This window comes from Diaporthe batatas (genome assembly GCF_019321695.1).
Source record: "Diaporthe batatas strain CRI 302-4 chromosome Unknown Contig00013, whole genome shotgun sequence".
Classification (NCBI taxonomy): domain Eukaryota; kingdom Fungi; phylum Ascomycota; class Sordariomycetes; order Diaporthales; family Diaporthaceae; genus Diaporthe; species Diaporthe batatas.
The window spans coordinates 2,089,261-2,110,266 of record NW_025408560.1 but is presented as its reverse complement, the minus strand read 5'-3'; the positions used below and the strand labels follow the sequence as shown (position 1 = coordinate 2,110,266).

Sequence of the window (21,006 nt, the reverse complement as noted above, 5' to 3'; positions counted from 1 at the left end):
TAGCATCCCGACCTGCCGCGTGAATGGCGCAAGTGTCGGAAATAAGGTTGATTAGAACATGCCGCCATAATTCCTGCGCCAACCGATCGATTCTTGTCTTTTTCTCTCCGAGCTGCAGGTACAAAGGGCTATTTGATTGTGTGTTTCCCAACTTTCATGTGATACCTACTTGACTAGACCTTGAGAAGGCTCATACGGATGCACATGGTGCATGTGCGCACGACAACAGTGCCGAGTCAACGTCATTTTCGCCGAACGAAATAAGCGCATCCGAAACCTTATTATGGTCCACTTTTTTTGAGGCTGTCATTTCCGATGGATAAGGTGTTATGATGGATGAGATCCAATCTTTCATGAAGACTGATATTTCTTTGGAATGCTTTGTTGCGAGCGTGGAGGAGGTAGAAAAGTTGTGCCTGCCGGTATGTTCGATGATTTGATTTTCAGGCTGGTTTTCCATCACTGGGAACATCTCAAGTGGGACAAGATCCAGAGTGAAATATCGTATTGGACAATGCCAAGGAAGGAGTAGCCTAGCCTTAAGACAAGCGTGCTCATAGAGCATATCTTCATGCAATGATGCGTTCAGTTCACCTTAGCCGCAGGTGTTACTCAGAAGCTGGCGCTATAAAGTTGTACTTCGTGTTCAAGATCAGGAACGTCGTAAAAATGTGAGGCACTGGCTTTTGACAGCTGAGCAATGTGTCCACGGGTAAGACCCCAAGTGTCAGTGAACTTCTGCCCGCGTCATGTCCATCGTCCAAACTAGGTGCATCAGCATATCCTGAGCGTTAAACGCGCTTCCGGCTGCGCTGAGAGTATCAATAACCCGGATTTAAAAAGCTCCGTGGCTGGGGCTGACCCCCCGAACTTTCCTGAACTGTAATCACCTGGGCACGATCGGAAATTGGCTGGAGCCAATAGCTCGCGATCTTGCATGGGAGGCGACGGCCAATGGCCTGCATTAGTACGGATGCAACATAATAAAGCATGCCGTCGCGTGCAGAGGCAGTTTGTAAGATAGAAAAAAACGAATCATTACGCTTGGATTCCCCAAGGCGACGACTTCTTCGATAAGCTCTGAGACAGCGTAAGCGCTCATCCGAGTCTCGCGCTTGGCAGGCAGAATGTCCCAACGGCCTGGCTTGCGATGGAGGAGATTTGACAGTCAAGAGGAACGGTAAGATTTGGACCATTGATACTTGATTTTCAACCACCTTCTACGCTCAGTTGAAGAAAGAACTTGAGCTGTGTAGCATGGGTTGACCTATCGCTCTTCTTCATCTTTGCCAACACTCCTGTTCACCAGTCTTTCTACTTCTGGAATTTGCTGTCTTTACCATTGCAAAATAACATCTCCGGGAGAACCCGCAAGATCTATTGTCTTCAACGGATATGGCGACCACCATGGCTTCAAACGAGAACCTGAAGTCGGTGCATTACCTCTCAGCAAAGCTGTCGGTGAATTTCCAACTGCCTGAGGGGAATACTCACAGTCGAACTACTACTCGCCAACCCATCCGCCGCAGGAAAATCAGCATGACGACTCTCATCATTGTAGCTCTTGCATTAGCCCTACTGCTTGCCGCAGTCCTCGTGATTGGCATCACCCGCAAACAGGCCTCGCACAACGACGCGCCATCCGAAAATACAAACAAGACTGGCGCAGGCTCTACACCATCACCTCCTCCTTCCGAGCCACCTGGAGGCGATCAGGGCTTGTCGTGGTGTCAGAATCGGGATGAGGGGATATGTACACTTGGAGTCTACCAGAATCTCGACACCGGACAGATACGTGCCCAGGTATTTGATCACATATGTTCGTCAGCCCTGGAGTAGCCCCAGCATGGCTCTGGACTCCGTATTTACATTTATTGTACAAGGAGACTACAGCTAATTTCTCAAACACAGGCCGATCGCTCGGTAGCTCGGATCGAATAAAACTGGAATCTGCGTCAGCAATCAACTCGACGTTGCCCGAGGCGGTGGTCCTTCTCGTCCATGGTATCACAGGGACTGGTGACGAGTTCTGGTACAACGGCACACACTATTCAGATGGATGGGTCTGGCAGAACCCGTCGCCGGTCTGGTATGAGACTCAGAGTTTCCCATGTCTGTAGCTGGTGGGAATTCGGACCACAGAAAAGAGATGACTGTCAAAATGAAAAATATCGGTGGGAGTTGGGGCGAAATGAATATTCATTTTGATCAATGAGGTTGGTGCTTCTCCCGAAACTGTTACTTCCGTCGCCTAGGAAAGTTATAAATACAAGTAAAATGGCTTGTTCCAAGAGCAACGCGTACATAATGGAGCAAGCGCATCCTTACAGACAGTAATAGGCATCCAACTCCCAAATTATACCGAGCTCATGCCTCCTATTAAGCATTTGCATTCAAAGAAGGGCCACCTTTCGGAAAGGGGTCCTCAGAGTGAAATCGTGCTCAGCGCACCGATTTCCGTGTGATTTGGTCAAAGTCTGTGCAGTCCCTGATCACAGACAACATTTCTGACCACAACGAGATATAGCAATTGATTCCTGCCATAATCTTGCCAAAACCTTTGGCTAGAATAGTGTGCAGCGGAAGAGGTCCGCAGTGTATATGAGTTGTGCGAGCAACCATTGTGAAAGCGCTTGTGCTCAACCTGAACATCATGAGAATCAACAGTCTATATTATGATTCGCGTGTGTTCCATGGCAAGGTATTTTACCTAATCTTGGGACTCACCGTCTTTATCATGTAGACTGCACGCTGTCGCGCCCTGCAGCAGAACGATTGGAATAGCTGGATGACTTCAGGAGTGTAGCAGAGACAAGGAGCTTTTCGAAACTTCTCATATGGCGATACTGATAGGATTACAAGCCCCACCTACGACACGAACACGAGCGATCGAGCAAGCAAAAGTGTTCGATTATATATGTGGATCGCAACTGGCGACGATGCTCGGCAGTCATCCCGACTGCCGCCTGTCACTTTTCGTCCGATCATGGGAAAGCTGCCGTGGCAGCGGACTATTTAATCAAATGGCCACTGCCGGCGCCGAGGACACACTGAAAGTAGCCCCGCCTTGTACTAAACAAGAAATCGTTGCTTATTGACTCCCAACGCCTAGACTTCGATATGAAGAGGTCCAGTCGGGGGCTCACCAAACCGTTCACAAAGCTGGCATTCCCACAACGTTAACATAGTGCGCAGGTAATACTTGGCCAGCTCGGCATCTGCCGGTCCCCGTCCACGAGGAGGAATCTGTGCATGCTGTGCTGCTGATAAGTGGACGACCGAGGTAAGGGAAAGGGTGTTGGCTGGTTGGGGGGGCGCTGCGGTACAGGACCCAAGCGGCCAGCGGCCACATGCTGATCTGTCGTGCGGCCACACTTGACCACAGAAGCCCGAGTGCGACGTCGGGGGCGGCCCTTGTGGACGAGGCTCAGCTCTCCCAGTCAGCTTCCCACCCAGAAGCCCCAAGACCGCTCCTTCGGTGCACGTCATGCGACGAGGCCGTTGTTACCTTGGTCAGGTTGCCAAAAGGTTCACCCGCGGGAACGAGTCAGCTGGCGGACTGTGTCCGAACTCTAACATGAGACAGTGTGCTGGCCCCCACGACTCGTGGACACCAAGGGCCGCCTCCGCATCGCTCCCGGAGCCGATAGGAAACTGGCGTAAGAGTGGCGGTTGGCGCTGTCTCAAGATACGGCCCTTGACTGGCCGTGGGCTGCGGGAGCCAGCTTTGGCCCGCAAAGAAGGGGTCCTCGACTCAGCGACGGCAGGCAAGAGTGGGTTGCAGATCCGGGGTCTTCCCCAGAGGACCACTGCACGCTTACAGAGGGGCCCTTGTCCTCTTGGCACGACGGCTGACTTTTGCCTCGATGTGAGTGGGTGGGCGCTATCCGGTCCCCAACAATCCCCACCGCCCTGTGAAGAGTCTTATCTATTCCATCTGTGTGGGTAACTTGTTGTATATCTGGCAGCTATCTAAAGGACGGTCAGGTGGCTGTTTACACCATCCCTCCTTCTTGTGCGGTCTTACCTTTGTAACATGATCCGTTTTATTTTACCGTTGGTATAGATTATTATAGATTTAGCGGGTAGACTCTCCTTATCTTCTCTCCTGATTTTATACCAGAACTGTCCACTTCTCCCGGTCTGCTTTACGACATATCCTTCATTGACCTCGCCATGGACGAGAAAGCCCCCTTACTTCGACCACTAGTGCGGAGGGAGTCGGGAAAGCTCCGCTTCGAGATCCCCCTCGCCCTGCTGGCGATTGCGTGCTTGGTCACGTTTGGAGTTGTAGTGCACAAGTCACCAAATCCTAGACAAGACGTTTACAGTATCGATATAGACATACAGTTGCGGGATTTCTCATGGGGAGATATAACACCCAGCAAGACCCTCGAATGGCATAGCTGCTTCGACGGCGACTATGACTGCGCAAGGCTGGAGGTACCGATGGACTGGCTCGAGCCTGAGGCCGGCCAGAATGTCATCTTGGCCATCGCTCGCCTGCGAGCAACAGAGACACAAGACTACAAGGGTCCCGTCTTCTTCAACCCGGGAGGCCCAGGGGGCTCAGGCATCTGGGCGCTGAAAGATCACGGGTCGTATCTGCAAGCCATCGTCGGCCGCAACTTCGACATCGTGACGTTCGACCCGCGTGGCATCGGCGCCTCGGTGCCCAGGATCGAATGCTGGGGCTCGGCGCAGAAGCGGCAGAACTGGGCGATGCAGGAGATACCGGTCATCGACTCGCACGAGGGCGTCATGTACGACGTGTGGGCCCGCGCCGCGGCGTTCTCGCAGGCGTGTGAGCGGTCTCACAACGCAACCGGCCTCCTGCGGCACGTCGGCACGGCCTCGCACGCGCGCGACATGCTCGAGATCCTCGAGCAGATGGGCGAGGAGAAGCTGCAGTACTGGGGCTTCAGCTACGGCACCGTCCTCGGCGGGACGTTCGCCGCCATGTACCCGGACAGGGTCGGCCGGCTCGTCAGCGACGGCAACGTCGACTACGAGGAGTGGTACAACAGCCGGCACATCAACTCTGTCCGTGACGCCGACAGTGTCATGGCCGCTTTCTACCAGCTGTGCCACAAGGCTGGCCCTCTCAAGTGTGCATTCCACGGGCCGTCGCCGGACGAGATCGAGGAACGCCACCAGGCCATCTTGGACCGTCTCCGTGTCCAGCCCATCATCTTCATGCCAGAGGCCAGCTCGGGGTCCGAGCTGCCGGAGATAATCACCTACTCCAAGATCCGCCAGCTGGCGGCGACCTCCCTCTACCGCCCCAACTACTACTTCACCCACCTGGCCAGGATCCTCGCGGGTCTCGAGCAGGGCGACGGCAAGGCCTACTACGACTTCGTCACCCGCTACGGCCCGCCCTTCTCCGACGTGTGCTCGGCGCAGCAGATCCCGCCTGAGGAGCCCCTGCCCAGCGCCGGCGAGGGCAGCGACGACGCCTTCCCCATCATCCTCTGCGCGGACGGGAAGCCCCTGCCCGACAGCCCCGTCGGCTTTGAGGGGTACGTCGCGGACATGGAGCGCGTGAGCCGGACGTCGGGCGCCATCGTGGCCAAGGACCGCATCGCGTGCGCGGGGAGGCAGGTCAGGCCGAGGTGGAGCTTCAAGGGCCCCTTCGAGGCGCGGGCGGGATTCCCTATCCTGTACGTCGCCAACGTGGCTGACAATATCACGCCGCTGGCCAGCGCGCGGAACAACTCGGTCGGTTTCGAGGACTCGGTCGTGCTCGTGCAGAAGTCGTACGGTGTAAGTGTTTTTCGTGTGATCTCGGTTGGGGTGGGATAGATAAGTGGGAACTGTCCTGCTGACTTCGTATTCTGTAGCATACGAGCTTAGCTGCCCCGTCAGTGTGCACGGCCAAGGCTATAAGGGATTACTTCCAGGCCGGCGCGCTTCCTCGCGACGGCGCTACTTGCGAGCCGGAGGCGCTGCCGTTTGGCCTGCCTGGCCGCACCATCAAGGGCGCTAGTGAGGAGGACATGGCGCTCGCCGAGGCATCGCGGCAGCTGTCTGAGACCGCCAACTTCGGCTTGGAAGCTGGCGTGCGAAGGCTGTAGGGAGAAGTATGCGAAGTTACAAGACCTGTCGATGAATTATGCTGCGAGGGGTTTTGCCTTTCATCTTCTAGGTTTGGTTGGAGCGGGGCAAAGGCTTCAAGAATAGGCCAAGGACAACTTACTGGGCATTATGTGCTGCACCAATGACTGACGAATTATGGATCAAATGAGGTATCTTGAATAGTGGGCGTCTCTCGGGTATGTTGGGCCTGAGGAGATTGGTGGGTAGACTAGGGATATGGTGTATAGGTATGGCATGGGACATTGTTTGGGTTGGTTACTGGTAGATTGGCATTAGGGATATAGTTACCCTTAAAAAGTCTCCCTACATTTACCATTTTACACTAAAACTCACCACTTTTAACCTATTATAATAACTTACTAAAATTTATTATAAATATAAGCTTTTTATATATAATAGAGAATTATAAGATATATATAATATTAAATTTTTAAAATTTAAAATTAAAACTTTATATAATTATAAGCTTTTTTATAAAAATTAAATTTAAAAAATTTAAGCTTAGGCCCTATAACCTTCTATAAGACCCCTTAATAAATTATATTTTTAAATTTAAAAATTATTTCTATTTTACTTTTATATTATAATAGAAATTTATTATTATTAAAAATAGTTTAAATATAATTTATATATTATAAAACTTTATATATTTAAAATATTTTTAAAAATACTTTTAATTATAAAATTATTAAAAATTATTTAAAGTAATAAGTTTTAATATAAAATAGTAAATATAGAGACTTTTTAAGGGTAACTATAATTTAAATAGACTTATAGAATACTTTAAGCTCTTTCTTCTTTATTTATAATAGATCTAATATAATAAATAGTTAATAAGTAAAGTAAATATAAAGTTAAAATTAAAGTATATATAGATTATTAATATTATTTAAATTATATAATAAATATTTAATTATATAATTAAAATTATTATAAATTATTTAAAAATAATAATCTAATAAAAGTTTATATATATAATTAAAGTTTTAATTAAAATTATTTAAAAATAAAATAAAATTTATTTTAAATAATTTATAATATATTATTATTAAATAATTTTAAATATTATTTAATATTTATATTTTATATATATTTATATATATATATAATATTTTTAATATAAATATATTTTATTAATTTATAATTAAATATAAAATATAAAATTTAAATTTTAAATTTAAATATTATATATTTTAATTTTATTTAAATATAAAATTAAAATAAATAATTATAATTTTATAATTAAATTTTATTTTAATAATTTATATTATTATTATTTAATTTAAATTTATTTTAAATTTAAAATTTAAAATTTTATAAATTTTAATATATTTTTAATTAAGTTTATAATTTTTAATTATTTTAAAATATATTAATTATTTTAAATATTAATATATTTTTAAAATAAAAGTTTATTTTTATATAATTATAAATTTAATTATTAATAATTATTTTTATAAAACTATTAAAAATATAAAATTTAAAATAATAATAAAATATAAATTATAAATTATTTATATATTTTAATTTTATTATTAAATTAAAAAAGTAATTAAAATTTTTTTAGTAAAATATAATTTTTTTAAAAATTAATTTAATTATATTTATTTTATAAATTTTTATAATAATTTTATAATTATTTATAAATTATTTATATTTTTAATTTTATTATTAAATTAAAATAAATAATTAAAATTAAATTAATATTTATTTATTTAATAATTATATTTATTTATTTAATTTTTTTAATTATTTATTTAATATAGAAATTTATATATAAAATTTATATAAAATTATATATTTAATTAAAATCTTTTAAATTTTTAATATTTTTAATATAAATTTTTATTAAACTTTTATTTTTATTTTTAAACTTTTATTTTTATTTTTAAAATTTTTATTTTTATTTTAAACTTTTATTTTTATTTTTAAACTTTTAATTTATATATATTTTATTATTAATTAAATATTTAAATATTAATTAAATAATAAAAAATAAAAATTTAAAATATTAAAAAATAAAAAATATTAAAAATTAAAAAATATAATTTTATTTTATTTTTAATTTTAATTTTTAATATTTAATTAATATTTAAATATTTAATTAATATTTAAATATATATAAATTAAAAAATTATATTATAAAGTTTTTAATATTAATTTAAAAGTATTTATAAATATAAAAATTATTTAAAAAAATTAATATTAATAAAATAATTAATAAAAATTAAATAAATAATATTAATTTATTAAAAAAATTTTAAAAAATAATATAATTTTAAAAATTAATTTAATTAAATTTATTATATAAAATTATTTATATTAATTTTATAATTATTTATAATATTATTTATTATAAAAATAATTTTTATTAATATATTAAATTATATTAATTTTAATTAATATTATAAATTATTTATATATTTTATTAATTTTATTATTAAATTAAAATAAATAATTAATATTTTAAAAATAAAATATAATATATTTTTAAAATTTTTTAATTAAATTTATTATATAAAATATTTTAGAGCTAATATCCACTTACCTAGTAATTATATTTATTTATTTAGTTTTTATTAACTACTTATTTAGTATAAGGATTTATATATAGGGCCTATATAAAACTATATATTTAATTAGATTTTTAAATTTTAAAACTTTTAATATAAGCCCTTCTAGTATACCTTTTAGTACACCTTCTAGCACACCTTCTTCTAGGTTATATATATTTAGGTACTAACTAAGTATTTAAATATTAATTAAATGCTAAAAGGTTAAAAGTCTAGAGTATTAAAGGGTTAAAAGGTATTAAAAGGCTAGAAAGAGTGTAATCTTTACTTTTACCTTTTAGCTTCTAGCCTTTTAGTATTTAATTAATATTTAAATACTTAGTTAGTACTTAAATATATATAGATTAAATAGTAAAGGTAAAGGTAAAGGTAAAGGTAAAGGTAAAGGTAAAGATAAAGGGGTATTAAAAGAAGTACTAGAAGGTATATTAAAAGGGGTATTAAAAGGGGTTTATATTAAAAGTATTGAAAATTAGAGAAGGAAATTATACTATAAAGTTTCTTAATATTAACTTAAAAGGTACTTATAAATATAAGGAGTTATTTAGAAAGATTAATATTAAGTAAGTAATTAGTAAGAATTAAGTAAGTAGATATAATTACTAAATAAATAGATATTATTTAATATTTTATAATAATTTTATAATTTATTATTTTATAATATTATTTATTATTAAAAATATTATTTTATATTAATATATTAAATTATATTTAATTTATTTAAATTAATATTATTAATTTATTAAAATTATTATATAATTTAAATTTTTAAATATAAATTAATTAAAAAATAAAATAAAATTTATTTTAAATAATTTATAATATATTATTATTAAATAATTTTAAATATTATTTAATATTTATATTTTATATATATTTATATATATATATAATATTTTTAAATATAAATATATTTTATTAATTTATAATTAAATATAAAATATAAAATTTAAATTTTAAATTTAAATATTATATATTTTAATTTTATTTAAATATAAAATTAAAAATAAATAATTATAATTTTATAATTAAATTTTATTTTAATAATTTATATTATTATTATTTAATTTAAATTTATTTTAAATTTAAAATTTAAAATTTTATAAATTTTAATATATTTTTAATTAAGTTTATAATTTTTAATTATTTTAAAATATATTAATTATTTTAAATATTAATATATTTTTAAAATAAAAGTTTATTTTTATATAATTATAAATTTAATTATTAATAATTATTTTTATAAAACTATTAAAAATATAAAATTTAAAATAATAATAAAATATAAATTATAAATTATTTATATATTTTAATTTTATTATTAAATTAAAAAAGTAATTAAAATTTTTTTAGTAAAATATAATTTTTTTAAAAATTAATTTAATTATATTTATTTTATAAATTTTTATAATAATTTTATAATTATTTATAAATTATTTATATTTTTAATTTTATTATTAAATTAAAATAAATAATTAAAATTAAATTAATATTTATTTATTTAATAATTATATTTATTTATTTAATTTTTTTAATTATTTATTTAATATAGAAATTTATATATAAAATTTATATAAAATTATATATTTAATTAAAATCTTTTAAATTTTTAATATTTTTAATATAAATTTTTATTAAACTTTTATTTTTATTTTTAAAACTTTTATTTTTATTTTTAAAATTTTTATTTTTATTTTTAAACTTTTATTTTTATTTTTAAACTTTTAATTTATATATATTTTATTATTAATTAAATATTTAAATATTAATTAAATAATAAAAAATAAAAATTTAAAATATTAAAAAATAAAAAATATTAAAAATTAAAAAATATAATTTTATTTTTATTTTTAAATTTTTATTTTTATTTTTAAAACTTTTATTTTTATTTTTAAACTTTTAATTTATATATATTTTATTATTAATTAAATATTTAAATATTAATTAAATAATAAAAAATAAAAATTTAAAATATTAAAAAATAAAAAATATTAAAAATTAAAAAATATAATTTTATTTTTATTTTTAATTTTAATTTTTAATATTTAATTAATATTTAAATATTTAATTAATATTTAAATATATATAAATTAAAAAATTATATTATAAAGTTTTTAATATTAATTTAAAAGTATTTATAAATATAAAAATTATTTAAAAAAATTAATATTAATAAAATAATTAATAAAAATTAAATAAATAATATTAATTTATTAAAAAAATTTTAAAAAAATAATATAATTTTAAAAATTAATTTAATTAAATTTATTATATAAAATTATTTATATTAATTTTATAATTATTTATAATATTATTTATTATAAAAATAATTTTTATTAATATATTAAATTATATTAATTTTAATTAATATTATAAATTATTTATATATTTTATTAATTTTATTATTAAATTAAAATAAATAATTAATATTTTAAAAATAAAATATAATATATTTTTTAAAATTTTTTTTAATTAAATTTATTATATAAAATATTTTAGAGCTAATATCCACTTACCTAGTAATTATATTTATTTATTTAGTTTTTTATTAACTACTTATTTAGTATAAGGATTTATATATAGGGCCTATATAAAACTATATATTTAATTAGGATTTTTTAAATTTTTAAAACTTTTAATATAAGCCCCTTCTAGTATACCTTTTAGTACACCTTCTAGCACACCTTCTTCTAGGTTATATATATTTAGGTACTAACTAAGTATTTAAATATTAATTAAATGCTAAAAGGTTAAAAGTCTAGAGTATTAAAGGGTTAAAAGGGGTATTAAAAGGCTAGAAAGAGTGTAATCTTTACTTTTACCTTTTTAGCTTCTAGCCTTTTAGTATTTAATTAATATTTAAATACTTAGTTAGTACTTAAATATATATAGATTAAATAGTAAAGGTAAAGGTAAAGGTAAAGGTAAAGGTAAAGGTAAAGATAAAGGGGTATTAAAAGAAGTACTAGAAGGTATATTAAAAGGGGTATTAAAAGGGGTTTATATTAAAAGTATTGAAAATTAGAGAAGGAAATTATACTATAAAGTTTCTTAATATTAACTTAAAAGGTACTTATAAATATAAGGGAGTTATTTAGAAAGATTAATATTAAGTAAGTAATTAGTAAGAATTAAGTAAGTAGATATAATTACTAAATAAATAGATATTAGCTTAATATTTTATAATAATTTTATAATTTATTATTTTATAATATTATTTATTATTAAAAATATTATTTTATATTAATATATTAAATTATATTTAATTTATTTAAATTAATATTATTAATTTATTAAAATTATTATATAATTTAAATTTTTAAATATAAATTAATTAAAAAATAAAAATAAAATTATTATTTTTTATAAATTTTAATTTTATTTTATAAATAAATATTTATTTATTAACTTTATTATATTATAAATAAAATTATTTAAAATAATTATTTAAATTATTATATTATAAAATTAAAAATAATTTTAAATAAAATAATTATATTTTATTATTATATATAATATTTAAATTTATAATTTTAATAATTTTATAAAAGATAATTATTAATAATTAAATTTATAATTATATAAAAATAAATTTTATTTTTAAAAATTATTATTATTTAAAATAATTAATATATTTTAAAAATTAAAAATTATAATTTTAAAATAAAAAAAAAATTAAAAAATTAAAAAAATTAAAAAAATTAAAATTAAATTAAATTATAATAAAATAAAATAATTAAATATAAATTAATTAAAATTTTATAATTATAAATTTTAATTTTATATTTAAAAATTAAATTAATATTATTAACTTTTAAAAATAAAATTATTATAAATTATAAAATATTTAATTTAATATTAATAAATATTATATATAAATATTAAATTTATTATATAATTTAAACTTTTATTAATTAATTAAAATAAATAAAATAAAATTATTATTTTTAAATTAAAATTTTAATTTTATTTAAATAAATATTTATTAAATAAAATTTAATTAAAATAATTATTTAATTTATAATATTTTTATTAAATTAAAATAAATAAATAAAATAATTATATCTTATTATTTAAATTTATAATTTTAATAATTTTATTATTAATAAATAAAAATGATTATTAATAATTAAATTTATAATTATATAAAAATATATTTTTATATTTTTAAAAATTATTAATATTTAAAATAATTAATATATTTTAAAAATTAAAAATTTTAAAATTAATTTAAAATATATTATAATTTTATAAAGGTTTAAAATTTTAAATTTAATTATAAAACTTTAATTTTTAAAATAAAAAATTAAAAAATTAAAAAAATTAATTTAAATTAAATTTAATTATAATATAATAAAATAATTAAATAAAATTTAATTAAAATTTTATAATTATAAATTTATTAATTTTATATTTTAAAAATTAAATTTTATATAATATATTTTATTATAATATATTTTATTTATTTTATTTATAATTATTTTTAATATTTATTATATTATTTAATATAAAATTATTATTTTAAAAATATTAATATATAAAATATAAAATAATTTTATATAATTTATAATAAAAATATTTTAATTATTTATAAAAATTATTAATTTAAAATTAAAATTATTTAAAAATAATATAAAATAATAATTAAATTATAATTTTATTATAAAAATATAAAATATTTAAATAAATAAAATATTTAAAAATATAAATTTATTAATAAATTTTATAAATATTTAATTTATAATTTTAATAATATAAAAGATTTTTATTTAATTTAAATAATATTATATTTTTATTAAAATATTTATTTTAAAAATATTTAATAAATATTTTAAATTATATAATATTTTTAATATAATATAGTAATTATTATTATAAAATTAAATTTTATAATAAATTTAAATAAAATATAATATTTATATATAAATTATAAATTATTTTTATTTTTAATTTTATTATTAAATTAAATATAAATAATTAAAGTTTTAAAAAATAAAATATAATATATTTTTAAAAATTAATTTAATTAAACTTATTATATTAAACTTTTATAATATTTTTATAATTTATTATTATTTATAATATTATTTATTATTAAAAATATTTATATATATTAATATATTAAATTATATTAATTTAAATTAATATTATTAATTTTAATATAAATTAATTTATTAAAAATAAAATTATTATAAATTATAAATTATTTAATTTTTATATTATTAAATATTATATATAAATTTATTATATAATTTAAGTTTTTAAATTAATTAAAATAAATAAATAAAATTATTATTTTAAAAATTTTAATTTTATTTTATAAATAAATATTTATTTATAAACTTTATTATATTATAAATAAAATTATTTAAAATAATTATTTAATTAAATTAAAAATAATTAAATAAAATAATTATATTTTATTATTTAAATTTATAATTTTAATAATTTTATTATAAATAAAAGAATAATTATTAATAATTAAATTTATAATTATATAAAATAAACCTTTATTTTAAAAATTATTAATATTTAAAATAGTTAATATATTTTTAAAAATTAAAAATTATAAATTTAATTTAAAATATATAAAATTTATAAAATTTAAATTTAAACTTAAAGGTTTTAATTTAAAGTTTATATTTATAATTATAATAATTTTATAAAATTTAAAAATTTAAATAAAATTAAATTAAATTATAATATAATAAAATAATTAAATAAAAATTAATTAAAAATTATAATTATAAACTTTTAATTTTATATTTAAAAATAATATTTATATATTTTATTATTTTTAAATAAATTATAATATATTTTAATATTTTAAAATATATAATATTAAAAATATAAAAGATTAAATAATTATTTTTATAAATAATTAAAAATATATATTTATATAATAATATAAATTAATAAAATAAAAATTTTATAAAAATAATTTTAATTAAAAATTAATTTTAAAAATATAATTATTTTATTTTATAATATAAATAAAATTATATTTTTATTAATAAACTTATTATTATAATTTTAATATTTAAATAAATAATATTAAAAAAACTTTAATTATATACTTTCTTTTATATATTTATAACATAATATTTTACTTTTTACTTAATTTAGGAATTAGTTATGCTTAAGGAAGAAACTTAAACCATTCTATAAAGTAAAGACGCGCAATATTATAATGCCGCCAGTGCATGGAGCCCCTTTATGGCTGCTTCCGAACTTAGACCGTGGCACTTTACATCGATTCTTCTTTCAGCTGTTCCCAGAGCCCTTGCCCTTCATCTTGACATCCAGGCTCGCGATCTGCTCTACCAACCTCTTCTTCCTGTCCTTGTCTGGCATATTGTTCGAGATTCTCCCAGTAATTGTTGGTGAAACTGATAGGTATAACGTGAAGGCTTGTGACGGTATAGATGTGCCATGACTACTTAAGGAGAGTTATTGTCAGACACACGCGCCAGTGGCTTCAATAATGAGCTTACGGCGTGCCTCCGCTAATTTGACCGGATCTCTGAGACATCATGAATTCTGGACAGTCTGAGAAATTCTTCGGCTCGCAATCTTGCACCTTGCACAAAAGTTTGGCGATTCGTTCTTGAATACCTCGGTATTGGGCTTGTAGCCGTCGTCTAAATACATTCACGCTCACTTTGGCCAGCGGTTTCATTATATACACATACCCGCTACTTATGTGCAAGCCTTCGCTTCGCCATTCATGGTGCTGGTCACAACTGGCTCCAAACCTGTCTGCGATTTAACTGTTTAGTCGCAGAATCGACAGTTGGTCCTGTAGAACGACGAAAGAGAGCACTATGGTGCTTTCAACTGGGTGATATCCTGACGGACGCCTCCTATTCGCTCGGTTATTTAGCTGCAGCTCGGGGTTCGAAACACTTCTGAGCACAACTGTGCTTTTGCTACACCAGGACACAGCCCGTCAGCACGACCGAGAGTCCTGGGGCTTGCTACCTGCGCAATCTTGGGCTCTATGCCACTGAGGGTTGAGTATGTGCTGTCTAAACTTGCCTTTGTAATTTATATTCATCTTGATGTCTATCTTCACGAAATAGGTCTTGCAAGCCACGTTGCAGGGTCAAGCTCTCCCAGCTAGCTTGTTGCGCCACCCACCATACTCGGCTAATTCTCAATTCAGCTGAGCTGAAGACCTGTACACGAGCCAAAAATCCCCAAGAACGGGACGATCCGGAAGCCTGGGTCAGAAGAACCCAGCTCTGAATGTGACTGATTACACACTTTAGGAGCAGCGCCGTTCCCATGGCCGCCATATCCTCGCCGATAACTGGGACCACAATCATGGAATACTCGAGAAGCATGGATAATCAAACAATCGTGGAAAGCTCGTCGCTGCGGAGCAAGGCGCCGAAGCCACCTGCCAGCGACGAACTGATGCTGCCGGCGTGTTCAGAGTGCAGTTGGAGCCCGCACGCGGAATCCAATAGGTCTTACACAAAGTTGAAGCAAGCGGTAGGGAAGCATTTCAAGCGCAATCACCAGAGCCATGAATATCGGTGTCCGATCTGCGCGCAGTCAATCAGGAACAGGCTCGACAACCTCAAAGCCCATGTTCGTAGGAAGCACCCTGAACGCTTCGACTTGCTCTATCCGCCAAAATTGCAATCTCGCAACCCGGACAACAAAGCTCTGAAATCCGAATTTTCTATCAACAACACAATGGAAGCTCCACGAAAGCTGGTGGGTCTAAATGGACTGCCCGTTACACCTGATCCCTATGCACCTGGTAGGACTCTAACTGAGGCGACGACGCAAGAGGCGACGAAGACAAACTCACGTCAAAGTTTATCGGGTGCCTTTGTGGCCGAATTACCGGTTCCTGTGCAAGCAAGTGACGACTTTGAACTATCGAACCAGGACTCCGGCTACCAGAGTTTAGGATATAGAGATGACATTACCGAGACTACACAAGAACATTGTCGCTTGAATCCCGTGGAGTATAGTTATCACGAGAAAGGATTTCCCAGGGTACCGCTTAACTCCAGTAGTGGCGTTGACAAGGCTCGCATTTCCAAATCGAACTTGGTTGAAACGAGTGAGTCAGGCCAGTACATCATGTAGTTGGTATGACAGGACTACGTTAACAGAGACACCACAGGCTGTTACGATGGAAAGCCTGAAGCATCCCTCATGAATACTGCTAGACTTCAACTCCGCCGAACTGAGTCTGGAACTGAGAAACCTGCAACGAGGTCTCCTTCCTGTCGACTTGTATCACCTCAGGCGAACCAGCATTCGACCGACGGATTTTCAAGCCGTCTCACAGCCAGCTCGACTCCGGAATCGACTTCTTTGTGGTTAGCTGAGGTTTCTGAAGACGAGGAAGAAAGACTGGGCAAAGACCACCCATTCATGCGCTTCAAAGCTGTGGCTGTCGCAACAGCGTTGGAAATGTTCCTTTCATCAAAAGAAAGCCCTATTGAACAGGGTCCCCCGTCCGATGGTGCAGGCGAAGCCAATAATGCGCGGAATCAAGAGAAGGGCAAGGGGAAGGATACAGCAACAGGAAAAAGAACACGGGCGAACCAATCGCAAATCAACAGAGCGGTTACTGACGGGAGTGAACCCTCGTCAAGCCAGATCACCTCCAGCAAACGCAGGCGAACCTCTTACCGAAAGTTAACCTTTGCCTGCCCGTATACTAAGAAGGATCCTATATTATATAGGGACTGCTATAGGTACATGCTGAGCAGAATCCGTGATGTGAAGCAACATCTAGCTCGCTGTCACCGCAATCCGCCATACTGCCCTCTGTGTATGGGCACATTCCAAACCGAAATGGAACGTGACCAGCACATTCGACAATTATCATGTTCCTCATGCTCTCCTTCATCACATACACTGGACGGGATCACTGATTCACAAAGAGAGAAGCTGGAGAAGAAGTCCGCGTCAAATGCCTCCCCCGAGGCCCAGTGGTTCGCTGTATTTGACATTCTGTTCCCAGGACACGATCACCCCGAATCGCCTTATATCGATAATGAGCTTTTACAGGATATCACACTCTATCAAGACTTCTTGACAAGTAACGGGCCACGAATCCTGTCAAATATTTTGACCCAACAAGGTGTTGTTACATGGAATCTCCCTAATGAGGAGCGAGACCTCGCTGCCCTCCAGCAGACTGTCTTTGAAGAAGGACTACGCACCATTTTCGATCAGTGGGTGGCGCGCAGCACCAGTGCCAGCAGCAATGACGATGCAAACATCCACTCAAGCTCAGGAATTGCTGGTGAACTTACTCCTCCATCTTCATCCATTTCGAATGAAAGAACAGGCCAAAATTCAGATAACCGGTCCGGGGCCCCAACTCCGGGCATGAGATCCACCCTTCTCGGCCGAGGATCGACCAACATACTTGCTGGCAGCGAGGCTGTTCAAGAGAATTCGTCAGATCAAAACCTCTTTACTGGAACCCTGAATGAGTTTCTCGACTATGGGCAGGATGGTCTTGAATTCCATGAAGGAGTATGGTATGAGGGTCAGGATGAAGAGCTCATGAGATCGATGCTGGGCTCCCAGGCGAGCTCATCATTTCAGCCGGCGCCGGGCTGAAGGCTGGACTTTAAGACGGAAGATGCTGTAGAAGCATACTTGAAGTATGGGAAAACGGAAGTTGATTTCGGAGATAGCACATAAGGAGGATTAAATGTAAGGATAATTATAGACCGGGCTCTCTGTAAACAAGGTAATCATGTGATCTTATTTGAATGTAAGTAATGCTATTCTTACTTTAATTAAAGTTTTAATTTTATTTAATAAGTAAATATTTATATTTATTATTTGTAAATAATTATTAAATTAAATTAAGTGTAACTTAATAATTAAATAATTATATTCTATATTTTAATATATAAAAAAATAAAAATAATAATAATATTAAAAATAATTAATATTTAATAATTAATTATTAAAATAATAAAATATTATTTAAAAACTTTAATTAATTTATATATATTAATAAATAAAGTTTACTTAATATTATTCTAATTATTATATATTAAATATATTATTAATATAAAAATTTTAAATATTATAAATATTAAGTTTAATTAAATTATTTTAATAATAGGATTAGCTATTACTTAGTAGGGTCTTATGAGCTTACTTATAGTATTTCTGGTTATCCTTAGCTAGTTAATAGTTGCTCTTAGACTATTTACTCTTTTTTAGTCCAGTGGGGGACCATTTTGACAATGCCGTGGAGAGTCTCGCCCTGAGTCTCAGTGACTGTCCGGATCCCTGAGCTTTCACTGATCTGTGCCAGGCGGCACCCATGATGCTACCTCTTTGTGTCTCAGCCGGTTGCCCCCGTGCCAAAAGACCAGGCCCATCGTCGACTGCGGCCTGCGTTGTTGCTCCTGCGGGGCGTGGAGCTGGATCCGACTGAGCGTGGTCTGACTCTGAAGATGTACGTGTAGAGCCTGGAAGAGAGCCGTCGCGCGCGGCACGTGCATCTTGCAGCAACTCCTGCGATGCGACTCTTTCTGGGTGGCCCTGTTCATACAATAGGCTCTCCACCTGAACCACGTGCTCGAGTATTTCAATAGCTTCAGTAATCCTCTTAGTTTTCAGATATGCTCCAGCGAGATTGTGTTGTGACACTAGCAGGTCAGGGTGTTTCTCGTCGAGGAACAGTTTTCGTGTCCCGACGACCCGCTCGCACAGCTCTATAGCTTCGGTAACCCTCTCAGCTTCGTGATATGCTCGGGCGAGATTGTGCTGTGATGTCAGTAGGGAAGGGTGGCTCTGTTCATGCAACAAGCTCTCCACCTGAACCACATGCTCGAGTATTGCAATGGCTTCGGTAATCCTCTCAGCTTCGTGATATGCCAGAGCGAGATCGTACTGTGAAGTCAGCAGGTCAGGGTGTTTCTCGTCGAGGAACAGTCTTCGTGTCCTGACGACCCGCTCGCACAGCTCTATAGCGTCTGGTAGCCTGCCTGCCAGCTTATATGCATCTGCAAGCCAGGCCTGCGTTGATGCTGTTTCGGGGTGGTCCTCCCCGAGGGTCCGTGCTTGTATCTTTTGTATCTCCTCCAGTCGGGCCGTGGCTTCTTTAATCTGCCCGTCTTTGAGGTATGCGACAGCGAGCACATGCTGTGATGCAAGTCGATCCCTGTGGCCTGCTGGGAGTGTTCTCTGTTGAATCCCGACCACTTTTTCAAGCACCGCGATGGCCTCCTTATGCTGGCCATCCTGCGAAAAAGCCAGCCCAAGGTCATGTTGCGCCTTGGTCAGTTCGACATCTTCTTCCCCTCTCCCTTCGAGCGCTTTGACCACCTTCTTCAACAACGCGACTGCCTCTTTTGTCTGTCCGTTGCTTCTGTATGCATTTCCCAAGCTGCGCAGGTTCCAAAGCCGCCCCGGGTCATCTTCACTACGTGTCTCCTTATCCAGGAGCACTAGTGCTTCAAACGCCTGGACCGCCTGCGCCGGCCGGCTTCCCTCCCCCGCGACGGCCTCTGCGAAGGCTCTGTAAAGTCCCCGGAGTTCCTGTGTCGGTTTCTGGTTGTCACGGCCCGATCGCTGCATGATCCTGTCGGTGAACTCGTACATATCACCGTCAAGGCCCATCCTGTGCAAAACCCACGCGATTTTCACGCATGGTTGCAGCATGCATCTGGATTCCGCCGCGTCGCCCACCAATTCCACGTCCGATTCAAGAAGCCGCTGCAAGTGGGGCGCGAGTGGTGGGTGATAAGGACGCCAATCACCCAACGCAAACTCTGGCAACGCAACAATGCATTCAGTCATTCTCCACGCTGCTTTTCTCTCCTGCAGACTCTGCCGGTCACCCAACCACCCGTGCACAAGCGGGTGCATCGACACGGATTTCCACACGCGGACGGCCCGGTCTGTTCTCACCAGTGCGAGCGACTCGAGCCGTGCCACTGCCTCGGTGATGCGGAATTTGACGTCGGCCTCCTCGGCCTTGACGAGGTCAGGTACTTGTGCCACATGCCAGGCTGTGAGATACTCTGTGTCCATCTCCCACTGGCTGGGGGTTTCGAGTGCCTCTTGGACCCCTGCCCACACATCCAAGAGGACGTCAAGAGGTACGCTTTCGTGGTGGAACGTTGATAGAACTTCAAGCAGCTCGAGCGAGTCCCTGCGGGTCTCTTCATCCGGGCCTGTCTCTGGCCGTTCGAGAAACTCCATTGATGCTTCGAAGGTGGCATATACCGTGTCGTATCGTGGCTTTCCCTGCGCGCGGGGCTTGTCGAGTAGCCGCCGGCGATTCGTGCGAAGCAAGTCCAGGTACTCTGCCGCGTTGCACCGAGCGGCG

The 21,006-nt window shown here is 33.2% G+C and overlaps 5 protein-coding genes across 5 annotated transcripts; 3 read left to right on the top strand and 2 right to left on the bottom strand.

Moving 5' to 3' along the window:
• Positions 1 to 1,407: 1,407 nt before the first annotated feature.
• KVR01_010203 (uncharacterized protein) lies at positions 1,408 to 2,120 on the top strand (the record flags this gene model as incomplete). The annotated part of the gene is made up of 2 exons (XM_044792987.1): positions 1,408 to 1,819; positions 1,912 to 2,120. 2 exons carry the CDS (start codon positions 1,408 to 1,410, stop codon positions 2,118 to 2,120), a joined length of 621 nt encoding a protein of 206 aa, XP_044640362.1.
• A 1,870-nt stretch (positions 2,121 to 3,990) lies between these two features.
• On the top strand, positions 3,991 to 6,319 carry KVR01_010457 (uncharacterized protein). The gene is made up of 2 exons (XM_044793248.1): positions 3,991 to 5,766; positions 5,844 to 6,319. Exons 1-2 carry the CDS (start codon positions 4,177 to 4,179, stop codon positions 6,075 to 6,077), a joined length of 1,824 nt encoding a protein of 607 aa, XP_044640616.1. The 5' UTR covers positions 3,991 to 4,176; the 3' UTR covers positions 6,078 to 6,319.
• Positions 6,320 to 14,936: 8,617 nt separating this feature from the next.
• KVR01_010212 (uncharacterized protein) lies at positions 14,937 to 15,204 on the bottom strand (the record flags this gene model as incomplete). Its single annotated transcript, XM_044787364.1, has 2 exons — positions 14,937 to 15,108; positions 15,167 to 15,204. The coding sequence occupies 2 exons, from the start codon at positions 15,202 to 15,204 to the stop codon at positions 14,937 to 14,939; spliced, it is 210 nt and encodes a 69-aa protein (XP_044640371.1).
• Positions 15,205 to 17,495: 2,291 nt separating this feature from the next.
• On the top strand, positions 17,496 to 18,272 carry KVR01_010618 (uncharacterized protein; the record flags this gene model as incomplete). The annotated part of the gene is made up of 2 exons (XM_044792339.1): positions 17,496 to 17,949; positions 18,007 to 18,272. 2 exons carry the CDS (start codon positions 17,496 to 17,498, stop codon positions 18,270 to 18,272), a joined length of 720 nt encoding a protein of 239 aa, XP_044640777.1.
• A 1,115-nt stretch (positions 18,273 to 19,387) lies between these two features.
• Positions 19,388 to 20,294, bottom strand: KVR01_010310 (uncharacterized protein; the record flags this gene model as incomplete). Its single annotated transcript, XM_044787009.1, has 2 exons — positions 19,388 to 19,439; positions 19,567 to 20,294. The coding sequence occupies 2 exons, from the start codon at positions 20,292 to 20,294 to the stop codon at positions 19,388 to 19,390; spliced, it is 780 nt and encodes a 259-aa protein (XP_044640469.1).
• Between the last annotated feature and the right edge of the window lie 712 nt (positions 20,295 to 21,006).

Bases quoted from the DNA above. Each gene is read 5' to 3' on its own strand.
- KVR01_010457 (XM_044793248.1), top strand. From the start codon at position 4,177: ATGGACGAGAAAGCCCCCTTACTTCGACCACTAGTGCGGAGGGAGTCG. The intron at 5,767-5,843 runs GTAAGTGTTTTT...CGTATTCTGTAG, and splicing joins TCGTGCAGAAGTCGTACGGT to CATACGAGCTTAGCTGCCCC.